The 25,185-nt window shown below is 38.5% G+C and overlaps 1 protein-coding gene across 1 annotated transcript; it reads left to right on the top strand.

The window, feature by feature from the left end:
- The first annotated feature begins 675 nt into the window (after positions 1-675).
- LOC136368787 (kinesin-like protein KIF20A) lies at positions 676-23,887 on the top strand. Its single transcript, XM_066331180.1, has 18 exons — positions 676-822; positions 2,075-2,149; positions 5,164-5,283; positions 6,167-6,305; positions 6,395-6,579; positions 9,823-9,919; positions 10,414-10,608; positions 10,691-10,802; positions 12,268-12,339; positions 13,816-13,962; positions 14,564-14,729; positions 16,118-16,288; positions 16,945-17,084; positions 18,537-18,702; positions 19,813-19,930; positions 20,010-20,077; positions 21,641-21,760; positions 22,960-23,887. Exons 1-18 carry the CDS (start codon positions 691-693, stop codon positions 23,233-23,235), a joined length of 2,499 nt encoding a protein of 832 aa, XP_066187277.1. The 5' UTR covers positions 676-690; the 3' UTR covers positions 23,236-23,887.
- The last annotated feature ends 1,298 nt before the right edge of the window (positions 23,888-25,185 follow it).

Below are 25,185 nucleotides of genomic sequence, written 5' to 3'. Positions count from 1 at the left end.
CTCCGCTCCATCCCGCTCCATCCCGCTCCATCCCGCTCCATCCCGCTCCATCCCGCTCCCCCGTTCCCTCACCCCTCCCTCAGCCCCGGCGGCTCCACAGCCATGCGCTGTGCGGCAGCGCCCCCTGCCGGGCGGAGGGAGTTCTTCCCGTGACCGCCCCTCTCCCCCGAGCTTGGCCAATCAGCTGCGGCCTCCCCTCGCACTCGGCCAATCAGCGCCCGCCTCTCTCCCCAAAACGCCCCTCCCTGCGCGGCCCGGCTGGCGGGTTTCCGCGCGCGCCGAGGTAGCGGCGCTCCCGGGCAGGGAACGGGAAAGGGAGCGGGAGCCGGGGTGGGCGGCCTCAGGAGCCGGGCTGCCCCTGGAGACGGGCTGCCCCTCAGCCCGGCTGTCTGCGGGTGTTAGCCCTCCGGGGACAGGGCTGCAGGTGGATGGGAGCAGTGCCCAGCTGAGGCTGTTAGCGCGCTTCCCCTTGTGTCTTTCCTAGTGTAACCTGCCAGGTGGTGGTGGTGTTTTTTTTTAAAGTTTGTACTCCCCAAACTTCTCTAGATTACTCTGTTCTCTTCGGAAGTGCTTGTTTATATATGCGAGCTGTCCTCATCTTTGTTAGACTCCATGTGCGTTTTTGTCCGTTCCCTGAGAAAATGATGGCTTTTTCCCTCCCTTTTCTTACAAGTTCATTTGCAGAGAACAATGGCTGATGAGGGGAAAAACTATATTTCCACGGAAGCGTGTGATGGGCTGGAATCGGTTTCTTTTCTGGGTGCAGAGGGTAAACCTTCGCCCTTGGAGTCAACAGTATTGCCTAATACAGAGGAGCAGCAGGTGTGGATTGGTTTTACGAGGTGCCTTCTGGTGATGCTGGGTTGTTTTTTCGTGGATTTGGGGTTTTATTTTAAAGGTTTAACAAACCTTTCTTTGGTAAGAACTGCTGTACTCCTCTGCCTGGAGATGATTCTTCTGCTTATTTCCCATTGCTTACACACAGCTCACAGCCTGCACCAAAGGCAGATATGTGCACAATGCTACATGATGCGAAGTGAAAAAAAAAAAAAAAAAAAGGACATCAGTAATTGCAGTTTGAATGTAATGAGATTGTAGATGCGAAGTGCTCAACTTTGAGGGGAAAAAAAAAAAAAGGACATCAGCAATTGCAGTTTGAATGTAATGAGATTGTACTGTTCTTTTTAATAAGCTGTAAAAAAAAACACATGGATCCTTGAAGTGAAAGCTCATTAGGTGCTTGGAAATAAAAATCTGTAATGCCCTGGTGTGCTTGAGCAGAAGATAATATACCCAGCTATGTGTTTTTAGAGGGATATGTTTTCTGGGTGACTTTTCCTCAGGTGACTTCATTTTCTCGGCTTAGTGCTGGTCACGGCAGGTCTGTGGAGAACTCTAGTAAATTCAACCTGCTGAATGAAACGTTGCCAAAGTAAAGACTGAAGCTCCTTGGGAAAGGAAGGAGTGCTGGGATCCCTGTAAAGTGCTCCCTGCTATTATTGCTGTAGCTGGGTGGGGATACTGTTGTATATTGATGGGGGGATGGAAAAGGCCACCTGAGCAGCTGAGAGTGGTTGCCTGGTTGTTACTGTGAGGAAGATGAGGGTCTGGTGCCTGGATGGTGGTAAGGAAGTGCTCTCTCGAGGCTAAGAATGTGTCAGTGCTAGCTGAACATGCACCATACAAAATGCAAGTGCAGTGCTATGTAGCAGCTGTTAGAATAACACAGCTTGAATTCAGTACAGCTGGAGACCAGAAGGTGGAAGCACTGCAGTTGTGCCTCTGATAGTGTGCTCTTTGAAAATCAAAATACTGGCTTTGTCCTGAAAGAATGCTAAAGGGAGGGGAGTGGAGGGGGGACACACTCCAAAAACGGGTTACTTAAGGACAGTAGAAGGTGAAGAAGGAAATAAAAGCTTAGAGTCTGAACTTCACATGAAAGGAAAATGTGAGACATTAATATAAAACAGGAAACACTGTATCTGAAATGTATGCTGATATGATTTGGGGCTGTTCTGTTTAAAAAGTGGCAATTATAACTGTGTTTTGTGTCTTTCTTCTTTTTAATGAATAGGTATATGAGCCTTTGAAAGTCTTCTTGAGAGTGAGGCCCTTTTCTATAGCAGAGCTTGAAAGCCATGACTCGCAGGTTCGTTGTAGAACTAAGAAATAATGTTTTTCTTCTCTTCGAATGCATAGTTTTGTAAGGCAGAACTTACTTTTACTTAAGCCATTTCCCCACAAAGGACTATTGGGCACCTGGATAGATGCAAGACTTTTTTTTTTCCCCACCCCCACAACTTTTAATAATTTGTATGGTACAGACATGCACACCTGTAGCTTTTCAAAATTCCACTGAGTGTGTTATTTAAAAATTGGTGTCCACTCTGTGTAGTGCTCAAGATACAAAGGAGTTCCATGGGAGAGATTATGCAATTCTAGGCATAATTGGAATATCTGACCCTTGAGTTTCTTTGAAATGCTTGAATAATCTATCACCTCATCCTGGTGACTTTTTCCTCAGCCTGTCAAAAATCTTCTGTAACCTCTACCCTATCAGATTCAGATGCCTCAGCATTTTCCACATACACATATACAAACATGAACAACTGCTCCCCTTCCCCTCGTTGTGACCACTGATACAAAGAATTCCTTTAGCTGTCTTTGGAGGACAAGGTGTCTGTATCTTATCTCTCAGCCCTTGTCTTTGCAGTCTCTCTGATTGAAGAGGGGTCAGCTTGAAGACCTATAAGAAGGATTTATTATTAGTTCTTATTTGATTTTTGTAAATTACTTTTAAAAAATGCATTCTTGCTTTTGATCCCCTGCAGTTGGGACCTTTGTATCATTTTCACTTGGATGATTCTTTTTCCCCCCTCAGTTTCCCTTTGTCTGTGCTTGGTCAGCTCTCCTTGAATAATGTGTATTTTCACAGTGCTTCCAGTTCGGTAAATTCCTCAGTCTGAGCTGGCTCCAAGTATAAATTGATTTGCAAAATCAAATTGTTTTGTGAGTTGTTTAGCACTTTCCTCTTTGGAGTGAGACATTTCTTAAAAGCCGGGGGGTGAAAGTGAACATTGAAGCTTGTACTAATTTTTTTGATTTCATGTAGTTCAGGTGGAAACAGTTAGTTGAACTTCCAACCTATTAGCTGTAGAATTTCTTTTGCATGGGATTAAGGCTTTTTTCTCAGCCTCCAAAAACAGAATGATTGAAAGATCTTCAACATTTTTAGAGTTTTCTACTTTCTTTACTATCATCTGAATCCAAAAAGAAAATGCTTGGTAACAAATGGAAGAAATGCACACAAAACATTCAAGTAAACCTCTCTTCCTAATCGTTAACTCAAACAGATAAATTTAATTTTTAGGTCTTTTATTCCTCCTTACCATGCATAATTTTCAGGAAAGCACTTTTGTTCCAAATATGTGGCACAGAAAAAAAAAAGTAGAACCCAAGACCTATTTCTTAGCATTGTAGGCTGATGCTTTAAACAAAGCCAATCAACAGGTTAACTGATCAGTTTCTGCTTATAGGGATAATGATTTATGGAAGTAAAGCTTAGGAGCTCTGGGTGAAATTCTCTACTCCTGCCAGCGATTCTCCACAGTTACTTTGGGAAAGCAGGAAGTTGTGGGTTTTGGACATAAATGATGTGTGCCCTGCCAGAGATGGTGCAGCTCCTGCCAACTTACCTGCAGGGCTAGCTGGGGGAGGCAAGTGCAGTGAATTGTTACCAGCTGGCTTCCACCTCTGCAGATCTGACTACTCTGGGTCTCTACTTGCAGGCTTCTGTGAGGCTGGTGGCAGCTGATGGCACATCCTGGGTTATTCTGTAGCTCTCTAGGGTTAAGTCCATCTGACCTGCATTCCTGTCCCTCATGATGTGGGAGAAATGTTAAAGACTATAGGTTCAGAGTCTGGCACAGTGAGCAGGTGATTGGTCTAAATTCAGAAAGCAGGTTTTTTTGAGCTTCTCAGAATCACAGAATAAGCTGAGCTGGAAGGGACCTGCAAGGATCACCTGCACAGGACAGCCCCAAGAGTCATACCACGTGCCTTGAGAGTGTTGTCCAAATGCTTTTTGAACTCTATGAAGCTTGGTGCTGTGAGCACTTCCCTGGGGAGCATGTTCCAGTGCTCATCCACCCTCTGGGTGAAGAATTTTTTTCTAATTTCCAAACTAAACCTCCCCTGACACAACTCCAGGCCATTCCTTCGTGTCTTGTCACTGGTCACCAGGGAGAAGAGATCAGTGCCAGCCCATTCTTGTTTCCTGGTGAGCAAGTTGTAGGCTGCTGTGAGGTCTGTATCACTTAATTACTGGCATAGAGCTTCTATATCAGTTAATAATCAGACTTATTAATTGAGGCTCCTAGGAACAACAGTACTTGCCATGTACATACCACACATGGATTATTGGTTTTAGAAATTCTGACCGGTCTCTGAACATAAATGTTAGGTTAAGTTACAACCAATCCTTTCAGATGATGCATCAAGACATTGTTAAGCTGTACTGGGAGTTCACTTTGCATCTTTGGTAGCCAGTCTGCTGTAAAATAAATTTTCCTTTAACACTGCATCCTACATTTATCTAGCTAGTGAGTGTTTGGCAATTGCATTTCACCTTTACTTAATTGAGAAAAAGCAATCAAATTACTTGAAACTAATTCAGTTTCTTTCATTATTTGTACCACTGTTTATCAATCAAAGGATAATGCTTCAGACTTACTTTGCTTTGTTAATGCTGCTCTTAGTCTGTTCCACACTGAAAATGACTGATGTGGAAAAAGAGTAGATTTCTCTGTAATTTTATTGTTGCAGTGATTGTACAAGTCACAATCACAAAATATGAAGGTTTAGAAAGTATTTCCAAGGAAAGGTTGTTGGAATGAATGCTAGTAAAAGCTTTTACCTCTTAGAAAACCCCAGAGGATTGCCTTGACTTTGTCTATCCTCTCACTTTCATGTGAAGTGAATATCTCTGTAGTGACATGCCTCTAGATGATATATGTAAATTGTGGGACTTTTGGTAGCTCTGGTGAGTGGGTGAAGACACTAGGCTTCTGGGGGGTTGTTGGAGGGGGTGTTCATTTCTTGTTTTGTTCAGATAGCTTTCTTCCTGAATAATTTTGTGTTGTGGTTTACCTTATCTTATTTAAGGGTTGTGTAACTATTGAAGATGCCCAGACAGTAATTCTTAATGCACCCAAAGAATCTTCTGCAATGAAAAACAGTGAAAGAGGGATTGGTCATGCTGTGCACAGCTTCACCTTTTCTCAGGTAGGCCATTCAAATTTTTGGTTTTGTTTTTTTCACTATAAGGAAAGCTGAATTTTGTGTTACGTCATGCAGTGTGATTTTTCTTCTTTTAATTACATGTGGTGGTACTTACTTTTTTTTTTTTTTTTAAGACTGCTTATTAATTGCTGATAACCTGTCAGGGAAGCTGTATTACAATGAAGGTGCCTATTAGATAAGACAAGGAAGCTTCTTTGGCATATCTATTGTTTTCTTTGATTAGATGCTACAGAAACATCTTGTAGGCACAAGCTTTCTGTGGTTCTGCTGTTCCTGCAGGTGTTTTTATCTCAGAAGTCTTACAGGAAACCCTATGTTTATAGGAATTTATGTAAGATGTATTTAGAAACTTCCTTTTGAAAGATTAGCAGCTTAACTGCTTAAACCTTCTATACTGAAAGCAAATTTCTTAACTTTAGCAAGAAGTTCTGTTCTTACAGTACCAAAAGATAAACAGTTCCAGGGATTGAGTTTTTTAGACCATTGTAAGGCTGATTTTCAATTGTGGGTAACTGATGAAGAGTGAGGAGGGAGTTTTACATCACCAGCAGAGCTCTTGAAAGTATCCACTGAACAGCATGTGCTCAACAGAATTCTGAGCAGTTTATTTTAGGAGTAGGAAAATATTCAAAAATGAGTGCAAGCCTGAGTGCCTCACAGAATTAAGCAGGTATCCTGTGAGAGCCCAACAGAAAACATTGAATGGTTCATGCAGGACAGGAAATTAAGCTGGTGTCTCCTACCCAGCTTGCTCTAAAACATTAGTCATTTCTAATTATTACTTAATATTTTGGATTATCAAACTTCTTTGTTCAGTTTGTCACTCCTTCCTTCCTTCTTTCTTTCTTTCTTCCCCTTACCCTAGGTCTTTGGACCAGAAACTACTCAGAGTGAATTTTTTGAAAACTCAATGAAGGATATTTTAAGAGCGTATGTTAATGGAGTGAATGGATTGGTATTTACTTATGGAGTTACAAATGCTGGCAAGACATTCACTATCCAAGGTATAAAATATTTGCATGTATAAAAACCAAGTCAAAACCAATGACAAGCTTACATGAATGTCTACACTTAATTTTTTAATATTTTTAAGGGACTTCAAAGGATCTTGGTATTTTACCTCGCTCGCTTGATGTGATTTTTAACCACATAAGAGGAAGACATTACCTGAAGATGAACTTTAAACCATATTTGAGCAATGATGTTAAGAAACTAGAAGATGAACAAGTTAAGCAAGAGGAAGCCTTAAAAGCTTCTATTCTTGCATCACTGAAAGAGGTTGGTGACCAAATGCTTCTTAAAGCTTTTCTGTAAGACAGAAAGTTTTTAAAGTCTTTATTCCACTATTGAGTCTTTATATATATATATATATATATATAAATAAAAATCTATAGTATTCATACTTGTGAACCTTGGAATAATAAGACAATTGGCTGGTTTTGGAACTCAGGGTAAACTGGAAGAACTTTCTGCAACACACAGTTCAAACCAAAAACCATCACAAAGCCAAATATCAGTTTCTAGTGAGAAGCATCTTCTTTAGAGGAGCAGTTCTGGCACCGTGATAACAGTAGCCTTTGAAAAGTCTGAGAGCTACATGACCAATCTAAAACCTGGTTCTTGTGAAGTGGCTCTTCTTGTAGGTCAGGTTCCCAGGCTGGACCTTGGTGCAGTCATTCAAATGCTTGTACTGGCTCAGGAGACATGATGGCACTGTCTTAGCAGAAGCAGTGAAGAAGGCAGGGAGAGTCTCTCTTGGTGGAAGACAATCTTATGGCAGATTAAGAAGCTTATAAACCTGTGATTTATGTAACCTCATAAAGTAACTTTGATTCATCCAGTGAAGCGAGATGCCACAAAATGAATGTCCTAAAGGGATTTCTGTCTGCCTTAGCGGATAGTGTGTGACTAAGGCTGGTCTCTGAAAACTGCAGGTAGAGGAGAGAAGTCTTTACTGTGGCAACCTCCTGTTCTTATTTTCTAGTAATTTGTTTCTACGGTAAGAAACTGTCTCACCAGAAAATGGGTATCCAGGTATTTAGGACTACTTTGTACTTTTAAGTCCAGTTGCAGTTTGGTATCAGTTTCCTTTTGTTCAGAACATTTTCTCCTGAAGTGTGATTCTGTGCATCTAATCCCAGAATGCAATAGGCTCAGCTGGTTGTCATTCAGAGCAACTCTAAATTAATTCTGGGATGTATAGTAGTAATCATTGGGCTTTGGGGTTTTTTTCCTGTGGTCTTTAATACTAACCTAGCTTAAGTACTCCAGTTAACCCTGAAAAAATATTCTTCTATGACTCAAATTCATATATAAAGTTCCACTCTAAATTCTGTTGCTTAATTTAAACACTGCAACCCAAAACTTTGTTTAGTCTGAGTCTGGTTAACTCTTGAGGAAATATCTCAGGTGAAAAATTTGAAAGATTTGAAATATTACATATTTATTTTGAAAATATTTATTTGTATGTGCATAGAGGATGAGGGGTCTTAAAGAAAAGTTGAAATGGTTAAGAAGATAGTAAGTAAATATGTTTAAAAAAATTTATGGAAGCTGCAGCCTTGAAAAGAACAAGCAGGAGCCCAGGGTCTGGAACAAAAGGTCAATATCTTATTTTGAAGATAACTCTCTATTTTCTTCTTTTAAATCACAATCTGACTTACTTATAACTTAGTAACTGAATGTTGCAGTAGGTGATCTAGATTCTGATTTACTGCAGTGAAAAGAGAGCACTCTCCATCAGGAAGTACAGGTAAAAATTAATCAGGAAACTATTACATGGCAGGACCTTGTTTATGTGTTATAGCGCTTCCATGGAGATAGCTCAGTGATCCGCAGTTCTGAAGCTGTGCTGCTTGATAGCTTGTGAATGAATAGCATCACTGTTTGGATGCTCTCTCAAGCTGTAATCTGAGAGCAGGTACAATTTGGTGGGCCTGGCTTTGGTTTACATGGATTTCTGTAGGCTCATTTCCCAGGCTCAGTTCACATGTCATACAGAAAGAGCTTGCTGTGCCTTTCATTCTCTTGGTTTTAACTGCTCTGTGTGACTGCAGCAGTTAATGTCCTACTGTTTATGTTCTGTATGTAGTACTGCTGCAACAACTCTTGCTTAGCATGGTTCATATCCTCTCTTTCCTTCTCTTTTCTTGTTCTCTTCATGGGATTAACTACTGTTTTTTACTGGATTAAAATATGCTTTATATGCATTCCTATTCCCACCTGTATTTTCTATTAAATGTCAGCTTCTGTTGTTGGCAAACAGTGTCAGTTTCTGTTCCCCCTTGTATTTAGGCATTCATCTTCATGCTCTTTTCTGTATCTCATTTGAAGAGCAGTGTAGCAACAGTTAATTCACTCAGTTTTTTCCCAAAACCTTTACAAAAACTTATCACATGCCCAAGTAATGTGGTACTGGATTTTCTTAATTGACCTGCATTTCTGACATGCACAGATGAGATGTGTGTCAGTCCCATATCCTGCTTGGTACTTCACAAACAATGAATAAGATCCCTGCTGTGGTTAGACTTCTAAAACTCAAGAAACACAATCATATAGACAGTGCAGCTTTTGCAAAATGGTCACTTGTGTGATTTTGTTGTAATTCTATTCTATTTTATGCTATTTATCTTCGAAATGGAAGATCTCAAACTGTGGCTTTGTGCCTCTCTGTAAGAATTCTGGTTTGGATATACCAGTTGGGTAACATTTGGCATCAGTAGTCAATCCATGGTCAACTTAGTGCTGCTTTTAAATAGCTCTAACACTAAGGTTTGCTTCTCTGGATCTGTTCCTTTCTACTGTAGGATGACCCTCTCTCAGGAAAGAGAAATCAGGGTAAATGTCCTGATTTATAGGACTATATAAAATAGGGAGAGAGAGATGTAAAGATGCTGGACTCCAGTAGGAGTTATCTCTGGAAAAACTGATGTAACAAAGACTGTGCTTTGGTGAATCTTGGCAGGTTTAAGGCCATTCTCTTGGTGTAAAGAAATTCAGCAGATGTGTGTATTTACAGAAACTATGCAGTTGTCTATTTTTCATGGCCTTTTAGTTATTAAAAGAATTTAGAATTAGAGCAACATAGAGTGTTGGTTTATCATAACTTAAGTCCTACTACCTTGGCAGTTAATGGAGGAAGTTCTCCAGTTCTTTTGGATGACTGAAGCACTGTTCAGATTTGGTTAATAGCTCATAAAGACATTCTGGGCTTTTTCTCCTAGCATCCTTTTTCTCCCAGCACTCTGAAGTTAAGTCTCCAGAGTTAGCAGCAACTGGCCACCAAAACTGGTTGCTGGGAGTAGCAGCAAGCAATAATTAATTTGATGGAAAGTGCACTTATTGATTATAGTTCAGTGTTATTAAAAAACATTTCACTTTCAGCCAGAGTGAGGGTGGTCTAATACTTAATACTACTTTAATATTTAAATCTTAAGTACTGGAATTGCTGTCATTTTTAACTTCTGCTTTTCTCATTGTCTGTTCATGTGGATTTAATATTAAGTCTCTTATTTTCTCAAGGAGGCAGAGAGCATCTCAAATACTGTAACAAATTCCTGTGATGCAAAGTTGGGTTCTTCTAACTGTACTTCAGACAATCAACCTTCTAGCTCCCAAGGTAAAGTAGAAAACTGTTATGTGGGGGAGAAACATAGCATAAATTTATAAATATTAGTGGGTAACTATCAGTGGATTAAAAATTTCCCTGTGCTATACTTCAAAGTAAATATATATGGGTTTTGACCAAATTTTTGTCTCTTTCCTCTGTAGAAAGGGCATCTATATAAAAATATTTTGATAGTTTCACTCCTTTTGGGGGGAAGAGGGAGACTTAGTTTTGCAAATATAATTTATAAACTGCTGGAAGTCTGTGATAAAGCAAGGCCATCAACTTGGAACTTGGCCATATTCTTGTAACAGATGACTGCTGAGAAATTTGAACATTTTTGGATAAAACTGAAGTTATCCATGTGTATCTAATTGTACAACACAGATGTCTCTAAGCCTTCTCCTTTTAGCAGTTTCTATGAGTCGTTTTAGAAGATTTGATATATTGATTTAAAATCTGTCAATGAGTTTGTCTTCAACTCTTCCTCTGTTTTGGGTTAGGAGAGAAGAACTTTGTTCCACTTGACATTCATAGGACTAATACACACCAAAGAACACAAGCAGCTGTGTGGATTTCCTTTTGTGAAATTTATAATGAGTATGTGTACGACCTATTACATATTTTATCTACATCGAAAACTCAAAGGCGCAGAGTTTTGAGAATCTGTGAGGATCAAGGAGGAAATTTTTACATTAAAGGTAATAGTACTCTTTTATGGCCTAGGCAGTTTCACAGAATTTCTCTGATGATCAGAAGTGTGTTAAAAGATCTCTTTTGCAGATTTAAAGTGGATTAATGTTCAGAGTGCTGAAGAAGCCTGCAGACTGCTAAAAATAGGAAACAAGAACCGAAGCTTTGCCTGTACTAGAATGAATGAGCAATCAAGTAGAAGGTTTGTTCCTCTAATTATGAGCATACTCTGTCCCTTTTGAGGGGAAGGGAGGGGACTTTAGAATATGTGTGAAAAGAACCACTCTTCAATAATAGTTTCATACTTGATTATTCTGGTTTTGTTATGAAATTATCTGAAAGAAAAGTAGGAGAGTCTCTGTGACTAATATTAGCTGGACTCAGGTTGCTATTCATGTCTTTGAACAACCAAAAAGATCAAATCACATCCAATTTTGAGTGCCAACAGGGCTGTGCATGTTGGCAATAGCTAGTGGTGCTGAGTGAGAATGGCTGTGTGAGGATGCTGAAGGAAAAGCTGGTTAATTTTTCATAACTGGCGATATAATTCTTGGAAACCTGGAGCCTGTTCACTAGGGGATAGGGAAGGAGCAAGTCGTGTGGGAGCTTGCAGTGCTTCTAGATTTTCTAGATGCTGTTAGATTGCTGTGTTCAAGCTGAGCTTACATGGTATAGTAAGAGTTAAACTCCTAGCTTTTTACCCAGCTCTGGACAGGGATCAGGGAGAATCTGGCTTTTGATGGAGTGAGAGGAAATAGAGAAGGCTGTATAATTTCTATTGAAAGTGCCTCCTTTCTTGATTTTAATGACCTCTAAATAATTTGTCCTTCAGCTGTGGAAGGGCCATGTTTTATTTGTACCTAATACAATCATAGTGTTACTAAGCCTACTTTTTTTCTCTAAAAAGCAAGTTATGTTGTTCTTTATTAGCTAAAGGCAGCTGCTGTTAAATTTCATGCTCTTTTTACAGTTTTATACCTAGAATGCCCAGTGCTTAAGGCATATACTAAGGAAGTTTGTGTGCTGTGTTTCCTGATGAATCAGAAAAACTGGGGACTTCTGGTTTTGTGACTTTTCTCTTTGGTTTCAGGCAGCATCTCCACTGCCTTTGTAGATTGTTTTCTAAACCTGAGTTACTGGATTTTCAAGTGTTACAAATTCAACCTTTCTGGAAAACAGAATTATTTCAAAACTGCATAAGTAACTGTGTATATTAAAGTAGGCAAATTTACAGCACTGTAAAACTTGAACTTATTCCTTTCTCCCCACCATTTATTTCTAAGTTAATCCTTCAGATTTGCTGAGTTCAGATACTGCCTAAGGTTTTCTATGTGAAATGGCTACATGACTACTCATCTTTTGATTAGTAGACAGTGAACTGGCTTGGTTTTTTCTCCAAGACAGTTTGTAGGCTTTGTGTTATGTTTTTCCTTTTTCTGTGTGGAAAGAAATAGAGAGTCATAAAATACAGCTTTTATTGCTGTTTTTTGCTACTGAATGAATGAACAAACGCATTGCAAAAGTAAACAATGTGTTAAGGTAACTAGTGAATTAATTCTTGTCCTTTCTTCAGCACTGAGCTTTCTGTGGCATACAAATTTTACTTTGCTTCAGTGACTGCTTAATTTTCATAACTGATTATTAAAAAGGACTTCTTTCCATTCCAGTCACAGCATATTTTCCATCAGGCTACTCAAGCTGACTGATGAGCATGAGCCACGTGTTCTTGGAGTATCAGAGTAAGTGAATGCTTCATGTGATTACCAAGAATGTAAATACTTTGGAAAAATTAATAAGGTGTGAGCCTACCAGACTGGTGAACTTTCTAATAATAAACAAATTCTGAGAGTTGAGAAGGAAATCAGAACTCCACTGAGCACATAAACTGACTGGAAGCTCAACAGGGACAATCACAGAAGTGTTTTCCTGTCTCTATAGTTTTGCTGGAGCAACTCTGTCAGTAATGTGTAAATTGAGGAAAATGTGTATTGTCCCACATAATGAGCAGGTGGTGGCAGAGTAAGACTTTGCAGCACCAGAATATAAGTCCTGGTAAGCAGAATTCAGATGTCTGATCACTACAGCTGGAGGGCAGCAGCTGATGCTGAAGGCCCAAGGTGCAAAGCTAGGCCAGTTTATCTTTCTACTCTGGGACCAGGCTAGACTTTATGGGTGGAATGTTTGTGACAACACATTTGGTGTGCTCCTAGGATGCTGATTAAAATCCATCATCCCAAAAGAATGGTGGTGACATGGTCTCAGACTGTTCCATGCTCCAATGGACAGTGAGAGGGGATCATCAATTGATTTGCTTAAAAACTGCCCTCTGTTACTATAAAATGCTAATGTGAGTGCACCTTGTGAGAACACTGTTAAGTCCTTACACTTAAGTCTCTGCTCTTATATGATTTAGAGGAAGCAGCCTAATCTTCAGGCCTGAAGCCAGTTAGAAGCTTTTTTTGGGATGGTGTGTCTTTTTTTTTTTCTTCGGATTAATTTAGCTTGATACAGAAAAATGAAGACAGCCTGTAACAGAATGTTTTAGTTCAGTCCTAGGTCCTACTGATTTCTCTTGTGTCTCTTGAACAGAGATTGTAATAAATATGTCTCACTGTGAGATAACACCTTTGAATGTCAGATGTTACAGTGATAAATACTCTTAAGAAAAGATAACTTGAGAAAAGGAATGCATCTGTATTTTTTTGCTGTTCTCTGTCATAATGTACCCCCTGGCAAAGCTTGGAGCAGCTGTTAGGTGAATGACAGAGTTTGTATGCTGCTTAAGAAAAAAGCTTTTCATTTTGTGCTAGAAAGGATATAGAACATAAGGCTTTTGAACATTTTGAAATACGTACCTTAATAATTTATATAGGGCTTACATCAATATGAAAGGTCATGGTCTTACAAATTATTTTATTTAAATAAATTTATAAGTGAGTAATGGTTTGGTCACACAAATTATCCAATTTCCAGAGGTTCCTGTATTTCAATAGCTTTCCTAAAATAAAGTAAAATTTATTGAATTCCTTGATTATCCAGGATGATTTTCTGATTGTAACCCATTGTGCCATGAGGGACAATTCAGTGGTCTGAGTTTAGTAGCTATAATAATTGCTACTAAATTGCTACTACATAATTGCTATAGCTAAGCAAAGAGCTCTAAGGTGAGCTGGGAAGGACTTCATGTGTGTGTTCTGGATAACTCTTTCATGCAGGTTGTCTTTCTGTGACTTGGCTGGTTCAGAGAGGTGTAATAAAACACATGTCTTTGGAGACAGACTAAAAGAAGCAGGAAATATTAATAATTCTCTTCACATCCTTGGAAAATGCATTGCAGCATTGAAGCAAAATCAAAACCCAAAGTAAGTGACAAGTTATTCACGTGCCAAGTTTTAGGTGGAAACACTAAGTATCCCTTCATGTTTCTGCAAGCAGTTTGCACAGAGAAAAATTAAAATCTCCAAAATCTTGTAAGTCTTCTTTATTATAGATGTCACTGGAATCCTGCAAACAATGTTTTCTCCATAACTGGTGTTTGTGGAGAGCAAAAGATAATTTGCAGCAAACTTCTGATTTTTTTTTTTTTTTAGTGTATATGTACACATGTTGTGTACAAAGCTCCAGTTTTGTCTTCTTCCCTTCCACCTGAAAATTATACAGGTAGATTCATCAGGCAGCTGATAGATGACCTGCACCTAGCTTTTGGCTTGTTTCACTATCTGCTTTGGAACACTAGGAAACTGTGATGCAGACCCTATGCTACTTTTAAATAGTTCAGTTTGTTGGAGAACATGTGAAATCCAGGGAAGACCTTGCTCTTTGATGTAAAATAACTTAGGCTTAAATATGAGCATCCTACTGGATCTCTTTGCTGAAAGAGAGAAATGGAACTAAGGTAAGCTACAATAGCCCACAATTTTACATTTTTTTTTTTCACAATTTTAATTTTTTTCTCTTACTGAGGATGAAGCCAAGCTATATTCCATTCAGAGAGAGTAAACTGACTCGTCTGTTTCAGCCATTTTTTTGTGGGAAAGGCAAAGCTTGTATGATTGTAAACATCAATCAGCACACTTCCACATATGATGAAACACTGCATGTGATGAAATTTTCAGCTATAGCCAGACAGGTAAGAGTGTATCTCCTTTCTCTGCAATTCTGCAATTTTTTTTTTACTAGTGATTTGTGAAATGATCAGGTTGTATGAATTTGAGTGTGATTTGGATTCTTGATTCATCATATTAGTTCTTCTGCATGTGGCCTCTCTAAAAGGCTTCTAGTAGTCTTGCCCATCTTCAAATCTATTTGTGGTAATAAGTTAAGACAACTGCAGGTGTCTGGCTGTTCAGTTCAACACAACTGATGTTCTGTGCAAAACATAGGGCGCTTTCAGATATGACTAATTTATACCACATATCTGAGCAAAATGCAGGGTTTCCATTCAAACTTTTGATGAATTACTTAACCTGGGTGCAGTTAAACATCCATTGCGCAAGATGACTTCTTTGCTTCTTGGATGGTTGGTGGTTGTAAAAGGACTATCATCTTATTTTGTAGTCTAAATTAGATCTTCTGCAACTGCATTGCTCCTATTTGACTAAATGCAAGTAATTAATAATAAAAAAAAGTCTTGACAAGCTTTTCCTCCATCTCCTTTAGTACCCTTGGGTGGATCCCATCCAGCCCCATAGACCTGTGTGTGTCTTTGTGCTGTAGTAGGTCGATGACCATTTTCTCCTGGGTTATGGGGGCCTCCTTTTGCTCCCTGTCTCAATCTCCCATTAAATTCAGGATTTGCAGTTGATGTTTGGCCTTAACCTCATTCAAGTTCCCTGAAGCTGCTTCTTGCAGGGAGTGGGATGATGGACTATGCTTGTTTCATGGCAGAAATACAGTGGTTTTTTTCCAGTCTGGAGCCACAGATTAATTCTGGCGTGTTATTACAAATCTGTAATAGCACCTCTAATATGATCTCAGGAAAATTTTTCTAATTCTTTCAGGTGTGACTTTCATTATAAATATGTACTGTGGAGACAACAAATATGTTGTCCTATGATGTACTTACTTAAAATCTTTATGCAAATAGCATGAATTGCTGAATCCTGGTCACAGTATTACAGGAAGGAGCAAATGTTGTAGGGATTTTCTGCTTTTCATTAAATTTGCAGGAAACTACACCAAAACCCTTATGTTTTAAGAGGAAGATAAACCACCTGTCTAGACAAGGATGCTACATTTGCTAGCAGATAATATTTCTATTTTCACTATTTTTAGAGTACTTAAGTCTTATATTAACATAAGAATTACGTTGCATTTTAGAATACTGAAATCTTATATTCATATAAGATTTGTTATATTGATTATTTTTTTCCTGCTAAAAGGCATGTAAGCTTTCGTTGACATTCATGTAATAATTAAATATTGTGTAAATACAACAATGCATTCATGCCACTTCTTCCTGGTATTCTGATACCTGCAATATTGACAGCATTGGTAAATCAGCTCTGGATTTTTCAGGTTATCCAGACAATCCTGCCCAAAAATTTTGGTTATTTTCCACCAAAGGTAGTTGGAGGTGATGACAAACCTATCATGCACTTTGACGCTAACACGTCTGTAGGTGACTTTGCTGACATTACTGAAACCTCTGCAGAAGAGGAAGTGGACATCACCATTCTGAGTCATGAGGTAAATGTCTACTTAGAACTGCACCCAGGAAAGCAACTGCTATTAGTTCTAATATTGTTTTAGCATAAGAGATGTGCTGGAAGCTGCATCAAATGGGAAGTTTAAGTTTCTGTTCAGTATCAGACTGACTAAGAGTGGCCTTGTTCAGTGTAGTTGTGGAAGGATGCCCTGTGGCTTTCTAGTTAGGTCAAGTGCTAAATTTGGAATTCAACTGATTGCCCAACAAGAAGACTAAGGAAGCAGTACATATCTTCAAAACAACTTAACTTAGTTTCTTGTGCTGTGGTTATTTTTTTTTTTTTGGAAACAGCAGTAACGAGTTAAGATGCAGCATCTTAAAAACAAAGCTATACAATCTAATAGCAAGAAAGTGTAAAAATCAAGTAGGCTTTATGTTGTTACACTGTACAGACTAATATTTAAATGCCAAAACAGAAGTAAACTTTTTGATCGCAAACACCATCAAGATGGACACAGAATGTATTTGCAGTAGGAATTCATGTTTGAAAATATTTAAACTTTGGTGCAGACCCCCCGAAACTTAGGCTTGTTAAAAGTACCCTCTGTGGATAGCTGCCTGTATGAATATTTTGTTTGAGATGCATGTCAGTATGTGTTTCAGTCTTGGTTTTTGAACTGAAATATTTAAAATTTAGGACCTCTTGAAAGCTGCAGAGGACTTAAAAGAGAAGTTAGTTGCAGAAAGGCAAAGTAAGCTCCTTCTGGAGGTGAAGATACGTAAAGAGATGGCAGAAGCAATGTTTCGACAGCTGTTGGAAACAGAGGAAGCCTGGAGGCAAGTCATATTGCAGTCTGCTTTGAGGCTGAAAGAATTCCACATATATAAATGCATATATATGGATTTATATACATCTATGTGTATATTTAGGACATACCTACTCATGTTATCTAGAGAAGATAGGACTGGACAGTTTCAAAGCCTCCAAAGGAAAGGGAAGAAAGTACATTAAACTTCTTCACATCAGCCTCTTCCCATTTACAATGAAAAAGTAATCCTGCTTTCTGCTGAACTTTCCTCTGTTTAATTTGTAATTACTGGGACTTGTCCTGGCTTGCTATTACTACTTAGCAGATGTGGAAGATTGTTACGGGTACCCCACTGAGACTTATGATTCTTCCAAAACATACATTCTGTCATGTCAATATGCATGCATGTGTTTAAGGTAGCTTGAAGTGTATCTCTTCTGAGCTCCTCTGCATGACTTATGAACCATTGTTTACTATCTTAAAAATTGCTGTGGCTCCCTGCACTGATGTTAATTTAGGATTTTTTTTCAAGTTCACTTGAAGCTGAGTTCGCTTCCTCTTAACTCTTCTTTAAATCAATTTCCTGCTGTTTGAATCATTAACAAAAATTAACACCAGGTTGCCAGTTGAGCACATTATGGTTTAACACCTGCACTAACTTCAAAATTGTTTGGTTGCCTTTAGCCAAACACACGAACTAGCATTGGTGCGTTTTCTCTATTGAGATGATGTTCTGCATCACTGACGGGGCATGTTTTTAAATTTTGATAATGATGGAGTAATATGTAATGTGTTGAAATAATAGGTGGAGAGGGACTTATCACAGGAGTATGAAATGACAGGACAAGGGGGAGTGGATTCAAAGTGAGAGTTGCTTTAGATTGGTTGTTATGAAGAAATACTGAGAGTGTGATGAGGCACTGGAACATGTTGCACAGAGAAGTTGTGGATGCCTGGAGGTGTTTAAAGGATGTGTTGGAAAGATCTTGTGAAAAGTGTCCCTCCCCGTGACAGGGGAGGTTTGAATTAGGTGATCTTTAAGGTCCCACCCAACCTAGGCCATTTTATGTTTCTATGAAAATGAATTTGGCATTTATCTTAAACGGAAAAACCAAAAACCAACCAAAACCCGAAGTGAAAGATGCCTCTAGGATATTTGCTTCAAATATAACATCTAAATGGGTGTGGTCAATTCTATTGCTATATGTTGGTGGATTTTCTTAGAGGTTTGGGGTTTTTTGACAGATGTTAAGTGTGTGTTCTCCTAGAGAACTTTTTTTGGTATATGCCAAGTAGAAGTTATGCTTTGGTGCAAGTCTGTAGGATCACTGAGATTAAAAGGAAAAAAGTACTTCTTTGTCTTTTTGTTTCACTATTTCTGATTAGAGAAATAACTTTAATATTGACAGTTGAATACATGTAGTCAAATGTAATAGCTGGGATGCAAACATATCATAAATAGCTAACATGTTCTCTTCAGCAACCGCTTGGAAGATATGAAAGACAGTTATGAAGAAAAACTCGAGAGCAAATTTGAAATGTATAAAGAGGCCATTAAGAAACACGCATATATGTGCGCAATGGAACAAATTGAAGACCATTATGTTCCCATAGAAGAATTTCTAGCTGAACAAGAGAAAGTTGAGGTATGACTTGACTGCCATTAAGGTATGTTCTAGCCTCGTAACTGTAAATCTTGCTTTTCTTGAAGAGAATCTCTGGGATTTTGAATGTAACATTCAAATAACTAGCAGTTCAGCCATGCTGTTCTGTGTTCAGTGCTCACCATTAACATACAGATGTCTTCTCTCTGGCACCACCACCTTTAGCACACCTAAACCTCATGATCTTTGAGAGCACAGTTCAGTTAAATCCAAGTCATCTTTATCTTTGTGCTGCAATGATTGGAACGTCCAGGGGAATGATGTATAGAGGAATCTGGCATTCTAGAGATCTTTGGGATCATAGGATGTAGAGTAAAATGCTGCTCTGAAAGGAGGATGATGTGGAATTTGTTACAGGATAGCTATTTTAATTATAACTGATCTCTGGTCTGGAGGTGGTGGGAGGATTGTGGGATAAGAAACTGATGAGAAATCATGCAGGAGAGAACTGAATCTCCTGAATGTACTTAAACATAGAATTGCTCAGCGTTGGCATTAGTAAGTTCCTACTCCTTTTGCAGTGCAGCCAGGTTAGTTATGAGCAATTCAGTTTTGGGTAGCAGATCAGATAAGAAACTATTGAAATCCTGGAGATGTAGAAGGGTTAGTTGACAAAGGAGAGCACAGCATGAATCTGAGTGGGCAGCTTCAGAGAACCAGAATTAGGTGAATAGCTTTTCTTGATGATGCTACTTGTTTGATTTCTCACTCTGAAATACCACCCTAACGATCTGACAGATACTGGAAAAGAGTTTAAAATGTAGCTCTATGAAGTACATTCTTCTTTAATCAGCCAGCTGCCTCGCAACAAGGTTTAGCACAGACGCACTAAAGTTTCCTTTCTGCTATGTGGTTAGTTTTAATACAGCTTGGAAATCCTCAGACTGGAAGAGTTGACTCCTGCATAAAGAAACTTCTTCCTAGGTGGTTTTGTGACCTGGGTGTCATCCCTCGCTCTGATTTCCTAATCATAACCTGTGAAATAATTTAAAATTGCACATGTGTGTGTGGTACAATTGATGTATGTGCAGTATTGCATCATATCAAGCAGAAATGCAGACAAATTCTACCATATGCCTTTATTTTTTTCAGGCTAGAGAGAGAAAAATACTGCAATTGGAAAGGCAACTTGATGAACAGTCAGAGAGGCTGTTGGCTCTGGGAAGTCTGAGCTCGGATATTCCTACTACTGAAAATAACATAGAACGAGGTAAGAATGTAATCTGGATATTCAAAGTTTCAGTTTACTTCTGATCATGTGTATAAACAAACTTTTCTTTTGCCTATAGAGCTTATGGACAGCACAATGAAGAGAGCCAATGAAGGATTGCAGAAACAATGTGAAGAGAAGGAAGAGGTAGCTCTTGCTTAGCATTTATCTGGGGATAATGATTGTAAACTGTCATGGTTCAATGCCTAAAGGTGTGCCTTGTAGACAAAAGCATGAAGATTCCTGCAAATGAGCATTGAGCTTATTAAAAAAAAAGCCTTTGCTCAGTTGTGGATGACTTTTGCCAGAGACTCTTTTGGCTTTATTTTGGTCTTTAAAACCATTTTCTACTATAACAACAAGTCAGGGTGAATGTGGTGTGAGTTGGAAGTATGTTTAGCCTCGTGTTGGAATTTATTGTAAGTATTGCTGCCATGACCTCAGTGCTTTCCTTCCTGAAATGCTGCCTGCTTCTGCACAGGGGAACAGTTACGGAATTTAGAATTTAGTTTAGATTTTAGATCCAATGTCAAAACAGTGCCTTAGAGCAGTCCTTTCTGGAAGTACTCAAATCCACTATCACCCTAAACTTAAGTAAAGGTGAATACCTCTGTTCTTCAAAGATCTGTGTTCTGAATGCCACGTAAAGGTGGGAATTATGGAAAGCATTAAATTTTAAGTATGAATTTCTATTCTATTCCTTGAGTGATCTTCTTGTAAAGATACAGTTTGTTGCCTGTGTTTAAAGAGGATTGGAGGAGGGAAGAGAAGTCTTGCTTCTTTCTCTAAGATCATATATGAGCAAGGATTGGAGAAAGAGTTCCAGCTGGTTCTAATAAACCATGTAAATGGAAAGTGAACTTAAATCCCTTTCTATTGAGAAAGAATACTCCAAAAATAACTTCTTTACAAAGTTTAATGTCTAGTGCTTTAGCCATAACATTTGTTTTCCACTTCTGTTTTTGAGAGCTCTTCATAATTTTTCCATGTCTCTTTCAAATTTTGGTGAAAGTTTGGCTTTTATGCTTGCTATGAGTATGCAGTTATTGATCGTTTTGTGTGGCTAGAAAGTGTTAGAACGATGAGATTGATTCCTGGCAATAACTGAAGCGAGAAAGGCACTGATGGAATCAGCTGGTTTAAACCATTCTGCTGCTTTGCCTCAAAGACCAGTGCATGTGTGACTTGTAATTCACTACTTTTTTCTTCCAATTCAGCCATTAAATTATGGGCAAAGGGTGTGAGTGTTTTTAGCAACTTTGTAGAAGTAAATTAACAGTAACCTCTATTTTTCTGCTTCACAATTTCTTTTACCTCTTGGGGCTTAGGCTTAATCCATTATTATTTCCATCAGAAAGGTGAGGTCTTCTGTTGTAACTGTGCTCCAGTTCTTTATATGAATAGTGTTAATAAGACAAAAGTGTTCTTTTAACTACTCTCACTGAAATGGAGCAGGCTGTTCCAGATGCAGCCTTGTCTGTGCTACTGGTCATTGATTGGCAGGTCTGTAAATCATAGCAGCCTCAACACAACAGCCTTTGATGCTCCAGTTGTATTTTATCACCTGAAATGATGAGCTGGGACAATAGGAGGTTGAGAGAAGCAGACTTTCTTGTTTTGATCTTGCAGTTTGCACTGTTCTAGTCATAAACAAAATCAATGTAAAACATGCTGTTTTGAACTTCCATGTGTTGTGGGCTTTATTTTCAGCTTATAAAATCTCTGAAGTTTAAAATACAGAAACTAAATGAAATCCTGCTAGAAGCTAATGAAGGCTACAGAAAAATGGCAGAAGAAAACAGTCAACTGAAGCACACAATCATACTCAAGGTTAGTCAATGATTAGAAAACAACTTTGATATGGCTTGTATCTCTAGTTGTACTGGATGCTTCTGCATCTTTTTACATGTAAAACCACTGTTAAATTAGCAATTTGTTTTGATGCTAGCATTTTTCTGTGCCTAACTTCCTGATTATGAGCTCAGAGCCCTTGTGTTTCACTACTTGACTCTGAATCTTGTAAGACAAAGCTCATTTTTCAACTTAGGTGATAGACTGTCAATAGGGTAACTCTGCTGACAAAGCCTGCTAATCTAAAGTTGTCACGAATTATTGTCAAGCAAAGAAAACACTACTTAGAACTCATCATGAGGCATGTTGCTGAGGCAAGCAAGGTGTTAATGCACAAATGTTACTGCAACAAGGCCTAAGGATCTATGCCTTTGAAGCTATAGTGATAGTCCCGCCACAAGTGGCCAAACTGGATGAGAGATACAGGCAGATAAACTGTTTAATACAGAAATAGACATATTTCCTTTGAAAGCAAGGACTTCCTAAAGTTTGCAGCACCTGACCTCAGATATCAACTAGATTCCTAAACAAAAAAGAATGCAGCTTTTGAACTCATGGCACTTTGAATCTATGCCTCACTTGTAATCTGCAAATCTGCAGGTATAGTAACTGCTTAGTGATGTCTTTCTTTGAACATTCCTTTCTGCATACTTCTTAGTCTAATTCTGAGACTGAAAATTATTTGACTTGAACTTTTTACTGGGAAGTTACCTTCCTATCCATTCTTAATAGGAAGGTGATTTTGTTAACCACAGAGATGAGAGTCTATTTAATGTTCCGTATTCTGCCCACTGAAAGCATTTATTCAGTCCTGGATAGCAGGCTTATGCCATAAGAGTTTTGATTTGGCCAGTTTTGCTTTCAGAAATTGTAAGGCAGGAAAGCCACCTTTATCTTATCTGGTTCCTAGAACAACATCAATTCTTTGCATAGTGTGGCAAAACATTTTAGCATCAGCCTTAGTCAGACTTGGTCTTTAACTGGATTTTATGGCCCTGTAGTTTGCTGAGTTTTTAATTACTTTGATGTAATTTAGAGGAAATGGGTACTGAATGGCCGTATGACATAGTAATAACAAGGGTGTTTATAGGTTTAATAAAATAATGTGAACCAGAAAATTACCTGCATGAGAGAGACCATGCAGTGTTCATGTACTTAACACAGCCTTATCCTCAAAGGATCAAGAAATGAATAGTCTGCAGAACTGGGCTAAACGTGTTCTGGAGCTTGAAGAAACAGTGTCTTCCCTGCAAAAAGAGCTTGAAGAACGGAAAAAGCATTACTTGGCAGAGGAGTCAAAACAGCAGAAACCCAGGAGAGGTTTTCTGGCTAACCTGAAATCCACAGTAGCATCCACTGCTAGTACACCTCTTGGAAAAGGCTGGGGGAAGTATGGAGAGGCTTCACCCTATTCAAGAAAACAAGTACTGTTGCCTCATAAAGCAAAAGAATAATATTTGATAAATCCAAGTATGCATTTACTGGGCCTCTTTATTAGTCTAAAACTGGTAGCTCTTTCTCACTCTTAGATTCCATCTTCACTGTCATGTTGCCTGACAGAAAAATGTTTAACACAGAACTTTTAAAACTGAATCAGGGTTGAATTTAGAGCTATAAAAGTTTGGGTCTTTTAAAAGCACAAAGACATGCTTTTACTATTGATACAGGGATATGATTTGACAAATATATATATATATTTTAATTCTAGAGTAACTGCTATCATGGTCTTCTGTACTGATAAATGTGTGGTTCATGCAAAGTGGGATGTCCCTCATCTGCTGTTCATGATGTTTTTAAGTTATTTTATTTCATTGCTGATTTCTAAGAATCAGATGGCTTGTAAACTTAATCCTAAGTAGTTAAAATAGCATGGTTCTCCAGTTTTCTCCAGATCTGGTTTGAACCTGGAGACTCCCTTCTTGGGACCAAACTAAACAAACTGCTAAAGAAGGCAATGAAATGAAATCTGATCTGTCTCCTTGCTATTTTTCTCAGCTAACTTTGGCTTTGTAAAGAAATCTGTTTTAATAAAATTTGAATTTCCACTAGGAATATGTATTAAACTTTGAAAAATGTATTTAATAAAATTTTCCATTGCTAAATTCAGCTCTGACTCTTCATAAATCAGCAAAACCAAGATAAGCAAAGATCATAAAATTAAAGCCCAAATAATGATAGTGATTGATATAGGATGATCTTGAGTAGGAAGAATCATATCCTTGATTATATTACTTAGCTTTTATCTAGTAGCTTAAGGATGGAAAACTGGATCATGATAAAATTTGAAATCGTTTTCCTAGAGCCCTTTGCAGTCAGTGAAGGTGATGGGGTTTTTTAACTACTGTGGAAGTAAAATGCCTATAATTGCTGGAGGCTTGCTGTGGAATCTGTAAGTAAATTGGATTGATCAGTCCCTGTAATGCTGTTTCTTACAGCAGAAGGGGACTGAGTTCCAAGCAAGAAGCTCATCCTCCCTGGGGAGACAGTAGGTGGTGCAGCCTCCCCGTGTGACAGGAGGACAGCCCTTCTCTGCTGGGACTCCTCTTTCCAGGTCTTTGAGAGTTTTTGGGTTGGCTTCTGATCAGTAATCATTCAGACATCTTTTTAACAAGGCTGTAGAGGTTGTACTTCAGCCATTGCTTTGCTCATGTTTTGAACTGTTTCTGTTAAATATGGGGTTATCTGGCTTTAGTAGTTCTGAATGCCTATAATCCCTGCAAGGTAGAATTTCTAATTTTCTACTCCCACATAAACTATTCCAGCTTTTAAAAATATTTTGATGTAGTTATGAGACACCAAATGTTGATCTCTTGACTAAGAAAGTTATTATGTAAAAATTGCTTTAGGAAAAGCAATTAAAACAGAAGTTTAAAAATCATCAGAACAGGCTCATACTGGAAAATTTCCATAATGCCATTTCAAACTACCTTGTGCTACACCTTAGCAGCCTGTCTAGCAACTTTATGTACCACTGCCTCTAACCTATTTCCTGAGCAGCTGTTCTTTCTGTGCTCCCTCAGAGTTCCCAGAGCTCTTTGGTTGGCTACAGGAAACGGTTTCAAAGTCAAAGTTACATTATCTTGAGCATTTTTTTTTCCTTCTTCCTTTTTTTTTTTTTTTTTTTTTTTCAGTCTTAAAATAATATGAAGCCTGTAGTGAACTACTGGCCAGTACTGAACTGTTAATGTTTTCCCAAGAGTTGCTAAAGCACAGTGTAGCTATGCATTAAAGGCTTTTGAGAAGCTATTTTCAGGAACAGCTGAGAGTTGGTTATTCTCTTCACCCCCTCCAGCACGATCACAAATCACAAGAAGGATGCAAAAATGGTTGGTTTGGTCCTTTTCAGTTTCTCAAATTGACTGGGTGTAAGGAAAGCAGAATCCATTTGTCTTGGTTGTGGTGAT

This window comes from Sylvia atricapilla, chromosome 1, assembly GCF_009819655.1.
Source record: "Sylvia atricapilla isolate bSylAtr1 chromosome 1, bSylAtr1.pri, whole genome shotgun sequence".
Lineage (NCBI taxonomy): Eukaryota > Metazoa > Chordata > Aves > Passeriformes > Sylviidae > Sylvia > Sylvia atricapilla.
Note: the sequence above shows the minus strand (reverse complement) of the source record. Positions and strands in the feature narration are given on the sequence as shown.